General features: G+C 32.5%; 1 protein-coding gene across 4 annotated transcripts; it reads right to left on the bottom strand.

Moving 5' to 3' along the window:
- Positions 1-887: 887 nt before the first annotated feature.
- Positions 888-7538, bottom strand: LOC145167083 (splicing factor U2af large subunit B-like). 4 transcript variants are annotated; one of them, XM_079086170.1, is made up of 17 exons: positions 7341-7538; positions 5841-6019; positions 5050-5151; positions 4733-4794; positions 4089-4159; positions 3782-3886; positions 3595-3655; positions 3380-3495; positions 3176-3291; positions 2999-3097; positions 2835-2910; positions 2577-2665; positions 2380-2446; positions 2191-2280; positions 1834-1915; positions 1422-1489; positions 888-1167 (listed from the first exon to the last, which is right to left on the bottom strand). In XM_079086170.1, exons 1-17 carry the CDS (start codon positions 7437-7439, stop codon positions 1030-1032), a joined length of 1620 nt encoding a protein of 539 aa, XP_078942296.1. In that variant the 5' UTR covers positions 7440-7538; the 3' UTR covers positions 888-1029. The 4 variants fall into 4 exon arrangements, with proteins under 4 accessions (XP_078942296.1, XP_078942305.1, XP_078942312.1 ...); XM_079086179.1 differs by having other exon boundaries at positions 3380-3492; XM_079086186.1 differs by lacking the exons at positions 4733-4794; positions 5050-5151; positions 5841-6019; positions 7341-7538 and adding an exon at positions 4328-4694.
- Between the last annotated feature and the right edge of the window lie 4653 nt (positions 7539-12191).

Here is a 12191-nt window from a genome sequence, read left to right as displayed (position 1 = left end):
TTTTTTCATCTCTAACCCCACACACCCACATTGATTATGTATACTTTTGAAATTGTCAATCACACCTTGCTAGTTAACCAATCTCAACGCATTAGATACAATCGGGAGTTTGAGATATGTGAACGAGAATGAAGATGCACTACACCCCGTAAGAAGTGCCATATTTTGAACCTTAGCTTGCAAGACTCTGATGTCAAGCAAATTGGATGTTTTCGTATTAATAATAAGACTCAAAACCATGTAGAAGCACCTCAACAAACTAACGAAGCTAGTCACATTTACCTTCATTACAGTCTCCCATAAAAAGTGCACCGTCTACATAAAATAAATGAGAAACACTTATTTCTTGTATCCCCAACATGTGCCCCACAGACCTTGAGCCATAGCAACATGCACTCAATTCATTTGCCATGATAAATAAAAACGGGGACATGGGGTCACCCATTCCGAAACCCCTATGAAGATGGAATTCCTTTGTAGGACTATCATTCACAAGAATTGAGGACCCGGATGAGGAAAGGCTTGCCTTGATCCATCCAATCCAATTTGCAATGAGCCCCAAGAACTCCATCCATAATCATGAATATCCAGTCTTCTAATTCTTTTTATATAGTTGAGTACTTCGTCTTATTAAAATGCTCCAAAAAAAGTATGGCTTTCTTTGTCAAAAATTTAACTAATCTGTTACTGATGTTATCTCACTTAAATAACATTAGAAAACACCTAATGATTCAATGCTATTGAATACTCATTAGTCATTATACAAAATGATTAATATCCATCATAGGATAGATAAATAAAAAAAGATTAATCCTATCGAATTATATATATATATATATATATATATATATATATATATATATTGCAATTTTCATTGATACATTAGATACTTATGCAACCTTACGTTCAAAGAGAGTTTCATCAACTCAACTATCCTTGAATTTTGTCTGACTTAATTTCTCAAAAAAAAAAAGAGAGATTATATATTTAAAATAAAAATAAGAAAACATAAAAACAATAATGATTTATCTAAGCCCCGTAGTCCCCCTGCAAGTATTTATCCTCCGGATAGTAAACAGCTGTCACAACATTCCCTCCAAATTTCCGGCCACCCAAAGAATCCTTTGCCTTTGCACAATCAGAAGGCTCAGAATACTCCAAAAACACCTGCCAACCAAAAGTAAAACCCATGGGATTTCAAGATTAAATATGCAACAAATAGCAACCTACTTTCATTCATTTTTAAAAGTAGTATATTGTCCAAATAAAATAAAAAATTATTTGAAAGTAGAATGCTATAACTAGCTGGATTTTTCAAAGTATAATAATGTATTATTAAGTATGTTGCTATTATAGGTAGATTGTTATTATTTTTGATAAAAAACAAAGTAGATTGTTATTTCCAGCAACTTTTTACATACCTTTCCAAGACCATGAACATGTTCTCCATTTGGATCAGGACGAGGAATTACAACATTTGTCAAATCACCTGCAATTTATAAATTCACATGGGATTTAAAAAATCGAGCATGAAAGAAATAATATCCAAAAAAATCTAATTCCACAACACTAAGATTTTAGGGTTAAACGCAACATTTCATTTATTATTATTATTTTCTACAATTAATGTAGATAAGTTGTTTTTTTATATGAAATACTCCACTTTTTACTAATTAATGCATCAATGTTTCGCCTTTTTTTTTACTAATTTATCGACAGAGTGTTGCATATATTTTTAGGTATTGTAATGAATAAAGGTGATGGTATATTTCATTTAAAAAAAAATTATATAAAAGGAGAGACATCAGAAAAAAGATTCGAGTATTTTTTTACCAAATTTTCGTCCTTCTTCCCTCATATCCTCTAATATTTCTTCATATTCCCCATCATCCATCAATTCATCAGCATTGATCACCTTCATTCCACCAAAAAAAGATCATGCTTGCTTGTAAATAATCATTACCAAAATTATTCATAAATATCATATACACAGACATACCGTAAAAAGGGACTAAATGTTTTAAGCAATATGTGGATGTTTTTTTTTACTTAATGCAGAAAGAATGACTTAATAGAGAAAATCAGGGAAATGAGGTTTTCCACATTAATTAAGTCCTAACATTTTCTGAAATATTATTTAAACATCATTTACATTAAAAAAAATAATAAGAAAGATAAAACATATAGTACCTCCGTTAAACACAAAACTTTAGTTGGAATCTCATCAGGTAATCTAGGTAATCCAGGAAGATTAAACCCGCCAACTTGTAAGGCCATTTTCTACAAACAAAAACATGAAGTTTCAAAGCATTGAAAGTAAATAAATAATAATAATAATAATAATAATAATAATAATAATAATAATAAACTCTGTAGTACCTGCATAGCTATATGTTGTTGAGCCTGGGCCATAATGGTCTCCTGTTCAGATTTCATCTGCCCGCTGCTGTAAAAAAATAAAGAGCACCAAAAACATCAGCATTTATCATAAACTTGTTCATAATAATAAAGCCCTTATCATGGATTGAGAAATATTTAAATTAATAATAATAAAAAAAGATATTTTAAATAAAAACCTGATGGTTGCACGCCTGACTGTGAGTGTTTTATCCCCCATTTTTAAGCCATTAAGTGCAGCACAGGCAACGTCTGTAGCCGCTTGATCCTGAACATAACTCCCAAATATTTATTTTATTTATTGGAAGAAAGAATAACTGACAATAACGCCCTTTTTTTAACTTAACTTAGGACAAGGTGCAAAAATGTTTAAAAACTGAGAATATTTACAGATTGATATTGTTCAATTTAAAGAAAAAAAGGGTGATAATTATTACCTCATAGACACAGAAACCATATCCTTTAGAGTTTCCAGTATCTCTATCCTTCACAAGATCAAACCCACGCAGCGGTCTGAATCATTAAAATTCCTTATATTTTCATTTTCTAAAAATATTTATTAAAAAAATTCATAAAATTATAAAATTATAAATCTACATACCCAAAGGATTCTAGCAGCTCTCTTATCTGAACCTCAGTGAAGTAATATGGTAAACCCCCAACAAATATACGATCAGGTCCTTCAGCTCCACCAATGCCACTATAATTACACCCAAAAAAAATTCAGATTCACTCAATAACAAAGAGGGGCAAAAACGTCTTTTTGACTCTCACTTACCCAGGGGTAAGCCCAGCAGCAGCTAAATTAAGGTTTGGATTTGGTTGACTGGGGCCAAGAGTTGCAGCTAATGAAGGATTATAGTCTGTAGGTCTTCTCACTCTCACAGAGACTCCCTATTGAGGAGTAAAAAACATGTCAAATCCATGTAAGAAAATACATATATGTAAGAAGGGTAATATGGTAAAAAAAAATTTTGCATGCCTCAAAGATGATCCCATCTAATGCCATGGCATTACTTGCTTCTTCAACTGTTCTCATCTCCACAAATGCAAACTTCTTTTCATGGTTAATGTACACATTAACCACCGCATCACCTGCTATTGGAATATAGAATTAAGCTACAAATTTTTTATTTATTATTATTATTATATATAATGAATATATTTGAAGTCAAATAGTCAATGAGCTTAACTAACCTGGTCCAGCAGAATTTCCTCCTATGGCTGTCATAATATGGCTGAAAAAGGTTGCTATAGTCTGCTCAACACATAAAAAGAGAAAATATTACAGAAATAGAAAATTAATTTTTTTATAATGATGTATTAAAAAGAAATGAAAGTAGGATGCTAAAATAAATAAATTAATAGAGGTATGATGTAAAACCTGTTCATTGGCCAAAGGGGGCAATCCACCAACATATACTCTACGTGCATGCCTTGTAGCCTGCTGAGTCATCGCTTGAGCTGGCATCATGGGAAGACCTCCCAACTATTTAAAAGATAAATAAAAAAAAAACAAAAAAGATCCACAATAAAAAAACATATAGTCTGAAATTGTTACACAGGACACAATGGATGAATGGAACTTCACAAGCTTCCTAGGGTTATATTCAATGATAAGAATGAGAAGGGCATTTTTGTCTTTTGCACTTGACTAGAGATCCAAATAAACAAGGGAAAAAACGTGTTACCTGTGCTGCACCAAAAGGAAACATGTTCTGGAACATTCCAGGCATTGCTTGAGGAGCATCTGTCACTTGTCCTGCATTAAAACATACAAACAAAAAAAAAAGTAAAAGATTCAGTAAATAAGTATAGATAAGAGAATGGTGTTGCATCTTGATTTTCAAGGCTTATTTACATATGATAGAATGATATGTATCAATTGTATAAGGACAGAAAAAGATGATATGATAGACCTAGTCCTTACCTAGATGTATAACATGATTGATTGATTGATTGATTCAGTAATAATATAAGAAATAAATATCCTTTCACTGCAGATGCTGGGAAACAATTTGCAAGCCTACCAAATAACAAGCTGTCTGAAGGCGAAGAACAAGATCCAGCTGATTCCAAAGTGGGACATCAACATTGCCTTCTTACCCAATTCATACACAAAAACACAAACAAAACCACACACAACAGCCAACAACACAACAAAACAATTGTCCTCAGTTTTCGGTATTAAATAAACAAATCAATAATCAATAACTATAACCCATCTAATCTAACAACACATCATAATTCATTATTTATTTACCACAAATATCTAAAATACAAGGAAACCTACAAGAATAATGAATAATGAATAATGTAGGATGAAGGTACTAACCAACTGCTCCAGGCATAGTTGCAGCAGAAGGTGGTGCCATGTCAAAACCACTTGTCCTCTTGCTGTAAACAAACTTTGTTTGAGGTGTTTGACCATGAATGTGTAACATGAAAGGAACCAAAACTAGATCTTTCTATGCAAAACTAATGTGTCTTTTTTGCTCATTATTATATATAAGGGAGATAACAGAAGTACATAAAGATGAACTTTGCATCAAGGGTGTAACAAATATGCTAACCTTTTACATGACTTGGTTCTAGAATCTTGATATATTAATTATAGACTATTTAAAAAAAAAAAAAAAAAAGTGGAAAGACCTTTTTGAGCGAGATCTAGATGATTCACGGGATCGATCAGGTGATGCAGATCGAGATCTGTGTCTGTGATGCCTCTCTCTTTCTCGATCATAATCATTTCGCCTGCATAAGTTAATGAACATGTAAGCCCAAAGAGAGGGGGGGGGGGGGGGGGGGGGGGGGGGGCATATACAGGCATAAAAGCATAAAGCAGGTATACATGCAATAAAGCATACAGCATAAAAGCTCGGTACCCTGACTTTAAGGCTATGTTTGGCGTACTAGCTGAAAAGCTATCTGATAACTGAAAAGCTAGCTGCTAGCTGAAAAGCTAGCTGCTAGCTGAAAAGATAGCTGCTAGCTGATAAAAAATTACGTTTGGTAAAAACTAGCTGATAAGCTAGTTGGAAGATATAAAATCACATAAAAGGGTATTTAGAAAACTATGATTTTTATAATTAATTAAGGATATATTTGGAAAATTTAAAAAAAAAAAAAAAAAAAACTCTTGAAAAGCTAGTCTAAGTAGCTTTTTAAAAAGCTAGCTTATAAGCTACTTTTTGGTTTGCCAAACATGACAATTTAAAAAAGTTCGAAAAATAAGCTAGCTTATCAGCTAGTTATGGTGCGCCAAACACAGCCTAAGCCTCCACGCCCTCCAATCTGAGTCATTTTGTGAGTTTATTTGAAAGGTATATAAAGTAGCAAGTAAGTAGGCATATCTTTTTCTCTTAGCATCATGTGCATCTAGATAACAAGCTCAAGTCAAAAATAAAGAAAGAAGAAATGGGCAAAAAAATCCCGAAATTGACCTGCTATAATCACGATTCCTTGAACGCCCATCATCTTCATTTCTATCCCTTCCTCTCTCATCTCTGCTACTTCTTTCTGGATAATCTCTCTGTCTTCTGTCTCTACTTCCCCTATCCCTATCTCTGTCCCTCTCACGCTCTCTAGTCTTTGATCTCTCACTATCTTCACGCCCTTTGTGCTGCAACAATCCAACATGAAATTAAGGATATAATGTTACCACTAAATATAAAATCTCACAAAGAGAGACATGAGGTATAGCGATTTCCAAGGTTTCTATGACCCATATTGGAATGTTTTTCTTGTACATTATTGGGTTCAAAGTGAAACCTATTGTAAGGAGCAGCAACTTTCATGAGAAACATGCTGAGATTTATCTCTATATTCTTCTTACAGGAACCCCTTTTGTGTATATACGCATGTTACACACAATTTATCTGGTGTTCCTCACTGTATAATATTGCTTTTTGTATAAAGTTCCCCACTTTATGGTCGAATTTATTGGGAGTTTACCTTTGCTGTTTCTGTGTCGTTTCACTTACATATTCTTACATAATGAAGTTAATTTTACATTAGAAAGTGATGGCATATAAACGGAGCTGTTACAATTTAACACCAAAAGTTTTCTAGTTTGTGGTATCCGTTATAAGATCTAACAAAAATTTCCTTTTTTGCCCCAGAAAATTGTTTGAAACATATACTCATTCCTTGCCATGAAGCTTGAGGTGTTTGACGATACCACATAGTTTGATAAAACAAACACATTTTCATTGGTGAAATGAATAAAACGGCCTCTAGTTATGAAATATAAAGTCATCTTGTGCACCAACATCAAAAGTATCAAGAATTCTACATTATGAAAATGAGAAAATAAGTAACTAAAGCTTGAAATATAGGAAGCAAGGGTGCCTCCTCACATTGTTGAATCCCTTTATCTATGCTTCAGGTTCATATGTGTGGCAAGATGCACTTTGTTAACCTAAACTGATATGGGCACACTAAGTGAAACGTAAAAACATGATAAGGCATTTGTTAAAAAGATGCTCACTGTTTTATGTAATTAATCCACAAATTAAGAGGATAAACACACTATCATTTCCTATTCATATGGGTCATTGAATTGATAATGTGGCAAGCAACTTCATGAGACTGAGAAAGTATCAACTTTGAAATTTAAACAACCCACTCTGACAAAGAATTCCAATTTGTAATTTTTTATTTACAAGTTACTAAAAATTATATACAAACAACTAAACAAGTGAAATCTGTAGAAAATATAAACCGTGAAAATTTTATATACATCAAAAGTGCAAGTACAAATGCATGTGCAGCATAAGTGCGATTCTGGTACAGATACATACACAGTTTACATCAACTAACCAAAATTAAGCTTAAGTCCTACCTACAACTGAAGTCATAAAATTCCATTAGATGATGCTGAACAATTATAACCCGTAATCAAATATTAGACGTAAAAGAAAAACAATATCATCAAGAGGTACCTTCTGAATTTGTGAATCCCGATCTTCAAACACATCATAAGGTGAAGAACCTCCACCTCCATCCCTATCGGCGTGTCTATTTTCGTGTCGCGAAGACATTGTAGCTCGAATTCAAAGCTCTAACTGCTCTAATTTTTTATCAACTGTCGGGAGGTTCGGTTTTGTGCCCTAGATCAGAAAACGCTGGTAATGAGTCACATGACATGGAGGTCTTTTTCCTAAATCTCTGTTCTGAATAGTTATGGGCTTCAAACTATCGGGCCAATATTATTTTCTCATTAAGGCCCAATTAAGAGGTGGGCGGTAAACCGGTGTGGCCATATGGTTATGGGAAAAACCGGTTTGAAAAAAAATCCAATCTAGATATATATGATTTGCCGGTTTGATACAGATAGCCGGTTTGACAAAACCCGGATAAAATGCTAGGGTTGAACATAGGTCGGGTTTGGTCGGTTTTAGGGTAAAACCGAACCAAACCCATAAATTTTGGTTTCTGGGTTTGTGGGTCGGTTTCATCGGTTTTGGGTTCAACCCATGGGTTTTGGGTTTTGGGTTTAACCCGGTGGGTTTGGGTTGTAACCCTTTTTTAACAAATCTTTATGACTTAGAAAATAAAACAAAATTAACAACTTAAATTAAAAAAAACCAATTACAACACCAATACAACATCAAAAGTATGTTGTTAAAAGTTTACAACAACCAAGTTTAACAAACAGTAAACTTTAAATGGTATATATATTTTCTATTTTATTAAAATATATAAGGCTGATCGGTTTTAAGGCGGGTTCAACCCAATGGGTTGGGTCGGTTCCTATGGGTCGGTTTTAAGTACTAAAACCGAACCCAGAACCCATTTTTCAATTTTTAAAAATTTAAACCCAAACCCAACGATTTGGGTTCGGTTTTGTTGGTTTTGGTCCGGTTTCAGTTTTTCGGTTTCAGTTTTGCTCATCCCTATAAAATGCGGTTAATTTTCACAGTTGAAAAATGCAATATTAAATTTATTTTTTAATAGTTTTATAGTTGTTTGTGACCATTATTGGGCCAAGATGAGTTTTATTTGTCTCTCTCTAATCTATATATATACATTTATAATCATGTCTTCAATTGTGAAGTATTTGACATTATATTTTATATTTCATAATCTTGATTCTTCGGGTTTTTTCGTATTTCAGGAAATGACATCTGATCATTGGTCATTCATAATCTTTAGTTGGTGAAGGAGCTTCGAAAACCAACATAAACAAAGTTAAAGCAGTGCCCTACAAAATGAAACTCTAATCTGGCAACATTATGACTTGTGTAATATGTCAGGATGTCCCGAGAAATAACATCAACACTACCTCAATCCCATAAAAATATGTTAAGGAAGAGGTAAGAAGTACGCAGCCCATTTTGACGGTGGGGATGTGATATTGTCATATTTATACATATATTTAGGCATTATTTTAATATATTTAAGCTATATTTTGGTTAATTGCAAAGATATTTGGTACTTATTGAGTTAAATTCTATTTTGCAGTCAAAAAAGACATTCCGGAAGAAAAATGACTTTTGGGGAGATTTCTAAGGTTTTTGAGATGACTTTTGGGACAAAAAAGCTGCAAAAATCAAACTTTGGAAGGAGAAGAAGATTAAAGATTAAGAGTTTTGAAGATTATTGCAAGAATTCACACAACGCATTCGGTTTGCATTAGATTGATCATGTCTAATTTAAGTTCTTATGATTTTATGTGTTTATTTTCTATAATGATGAGCTAAATCATTAGGCTTTCGTTTAGTATAGATGAACCCTATTACTATGTGTTAGTTTATCTTTTCATGGATTTTTATGAAGTTGGTTTAGCTTCTGTTTGATTATCAATACCTAGCATCTTAAAAGTTTTAATCTTTGTTGCTTAGATTCAAGTTATGTGTAGTTGAATGGTCACTTTAATTACATGAACTTGTCTACATTTTTATTTATGATCATTAAGTTGCTAGAGTTAGGATTGACCAAATCTTAGATTAGGTAATAAAGATAACAATTTTAACTATGTTAGAGAACATAATTTGATCATAATTGTTTTTGATAATTTGTCTTGATCATAGATAGTTATCTTAGATATATCTTACATAGCCCAATAATCTTAAATAACAAACTATGTGTTCACTTATGTATGATCATTGCATAGTAGTTCATGAATTGGTGAAAAACATTAGGAGATCGGATCAAGATTCTTAATAGTATTTATATTGGTAACCAACTGAATTACTTTATGTCTTGAAACTAACCATAGGGAAAATGGGGGATTCAAAGCTAAACGGAAGTGTCTTCATTATCTTGATTACAATCGTATTTAGTTAATTTGTTTGCATTGTTTTGAGTTAATTAAGTAGTTAAGTTATTCTGAACTTGCAAAATCAAATAAAAACCCCCATTTTAGTTATTGTTTTTAGATTAATTTTTAGTAGTTATTTTATTAGCTAAATATATTTCGACTTATTTTTCTATATTATAAACTGAGTAGGTATACTGCCTAAAAGTGCATCAGTAGTTAAGTTAGGTTATGCTTATAAATTTAAAACCGGTAGTATATAAATTGCACATCAAGTTTTTGGCGTCGTTGCTAGGGAACTGCTTATTTCAGTTTTTAACTTAATTGCTTTAGGTTACTCAATCTTTTTTGTGGTATAAAAACCGCAAAAAGTTTATTTTCTACTGTAAATAATTTTTATGTTTTTATAGATCTCACGATGTGAACAGTCCCTATCATGACGTGAGAATTGAAGTTTTTTTGTTTTTCGTTTATTTTACTTTTTAGTTTGTTTTTACGGTTTTGTTTTGCTTTGTTTAAGTGATATATGACCAGGGGATCAGATTTCAATATAGTGCCTCCACTTGACGATCCAAAAACCAAATTCATAAAAAGAAGGATAAAAATGTCGACGAATCAAGTAGAACTTTTCAATTAGACAAGTGTTTCGAAAGCTTCGAGAGAACTCCTAACAATAAGGGCATTGGGAACGAACCAAAAATCGAGGACGATTCAAAAGACGTAATAAAAAGCGAGGTAGAAGAGATGGCCGACATAGCGAAGATGACGATGGAGGAGTACAAGAAGCGGATACATAACGACAACCAATCGAGTCTTGTACCACCCGAAATTCCAACAACCACCAATTTCGAACTCCATGGGGATATTCTCGCTATGCTTAAGGACATCCCATTTTATGGGAAGGATCACGAATGTCACACCCCGCTAAAGCGGAAACACGAGACGTGGCAGTATAAAGGGTTTCATAGCAAAAGTTAAAAGACAACACCAACCATAGTATTAAAAATCATTACAAATTTAAAATGGTTTAAACAACTTTTAAAATAAATTACAATGTAAATTGAAATACAACACATACGAATGCACCTAAAAGTGATGTGTCCCTAAGTGCCACTTACTCGATGATTCCTGAAAAAGCATGTAAACGAGCGTCAACTATAAAAATAGTTTGTGAGTACTCACATATTTATAACATAATATAGTTTGAAATCATGATAATCAGAAGATTGATAATAGTTTCCATAAACAAAGTTCATTTTTAAAATAAGTAAATAAGTTTTCATGAATAGAAGTTCATTGCTAAAGCGAGTAATAAAGTTTCCATAAATAGAAATATATTGCAAAAATGAGTAAATAAGTTTGCATAAACAAAGTTCGTTGTCATCATGAGAGATAAAGTATGTTGCCCAAATGAGATGCAACGTTCATATTCTCATGGAAAATAAAGTTCGTTACTCAAACGAGTAAACAAGATTCATTTCTAAAATGAGCAATCAAGTTCGTTGCTACAAGGAGCAAACAATTTCATTGCTAAAACAAGCATATAAGTATCTAGTAATAAAAGTTCGTTGTTGTAATGAGAAACAAAGTTCATTGCTATAATGAGAAACAAGTTCATTACTATAATTAATAAACAAGTTTATTGCCATAATAAATAACAAGATTGTATGTATATAAGCAAACAATGAGTTCACAACCAAGCCTATGACTGATGCCATATCAAGATCTATGCTTATCGTTCCATAGATTAATATGGTATCATGCACTCAAGCAATCGGGCGAGTGAGGAGTTGTCAATTCCTAATAGCGCTATCCATAATGACCATTGGCTCAAAGAGTTAATGGTTGGATTAAAGTGTAAGAGAAGGGACTTAAGACGATAAGGCCTCATGTTTCAAGTTGCATAAACATACATAGCAATATATAACAATCAATTTTGATACAAATCAATTTAAATACAACGAACAATAAATAGTTTTTCGGACATGTTTTTCCACCCCAAAACATAAAAACCGAAAATACAGGAGTACGTGAATACTCACAATATGCAAAATATAGCAACCAAGTTTATACGAGTCAAATAAATACAACGAACATAAATAGTTTAGGACATGTTTTTTCACCCCAAAATGTAAAAACCGAAAATAGGGGAGTGGTGAATACTCACAATGCATTGAGATGATGCAAATGATGTCTTGATCTAAGTTTCACTTATACCACTACCGAATCCTACAATAATGGTATACACTAGTGAGTCTCTAATCGAAATCTAACACTGGTATACATACTACTATAATAGAATTATGTCAATATTGTGTCAAACTTTAATATTGATAAGTTACAAACATTTTTCTGTGAAATTTAGATTTCTATGAATCAATTTGTTGAATAACAAACTCAAGTGTAATTCCCATTATTGAAATGTTAAAATTTAACATTTTATAAGGTGTTCCAATGATTAAATATTTAAAAACCAAGTCACTTTAGTTCTAAAAATTCCCAAACCTTGCATATCAATTTTAATTGAAGTCAA

The sequence above is a fragment of the Lactuca virosa genome, chromosome 1, assembly GCF_052849685.1.
Source record: "Lactuca virosa cultivar CGN04683 chromosome 1, Lactuca_virosa_CGN04683_v6, whole genome shotgun sequence".
Classification (NCBI taxonomy): Eukaryota; Viridiplantae; Streptophyta; class Magnoliopsida; order Asterales; family Asteraceae; genus Lactuca; species Lactuca virosa.
Note: the sequence above shows the minus strand (reverse complement) of the source record. Positions and strands in the feature narration are given on the sequence as shown.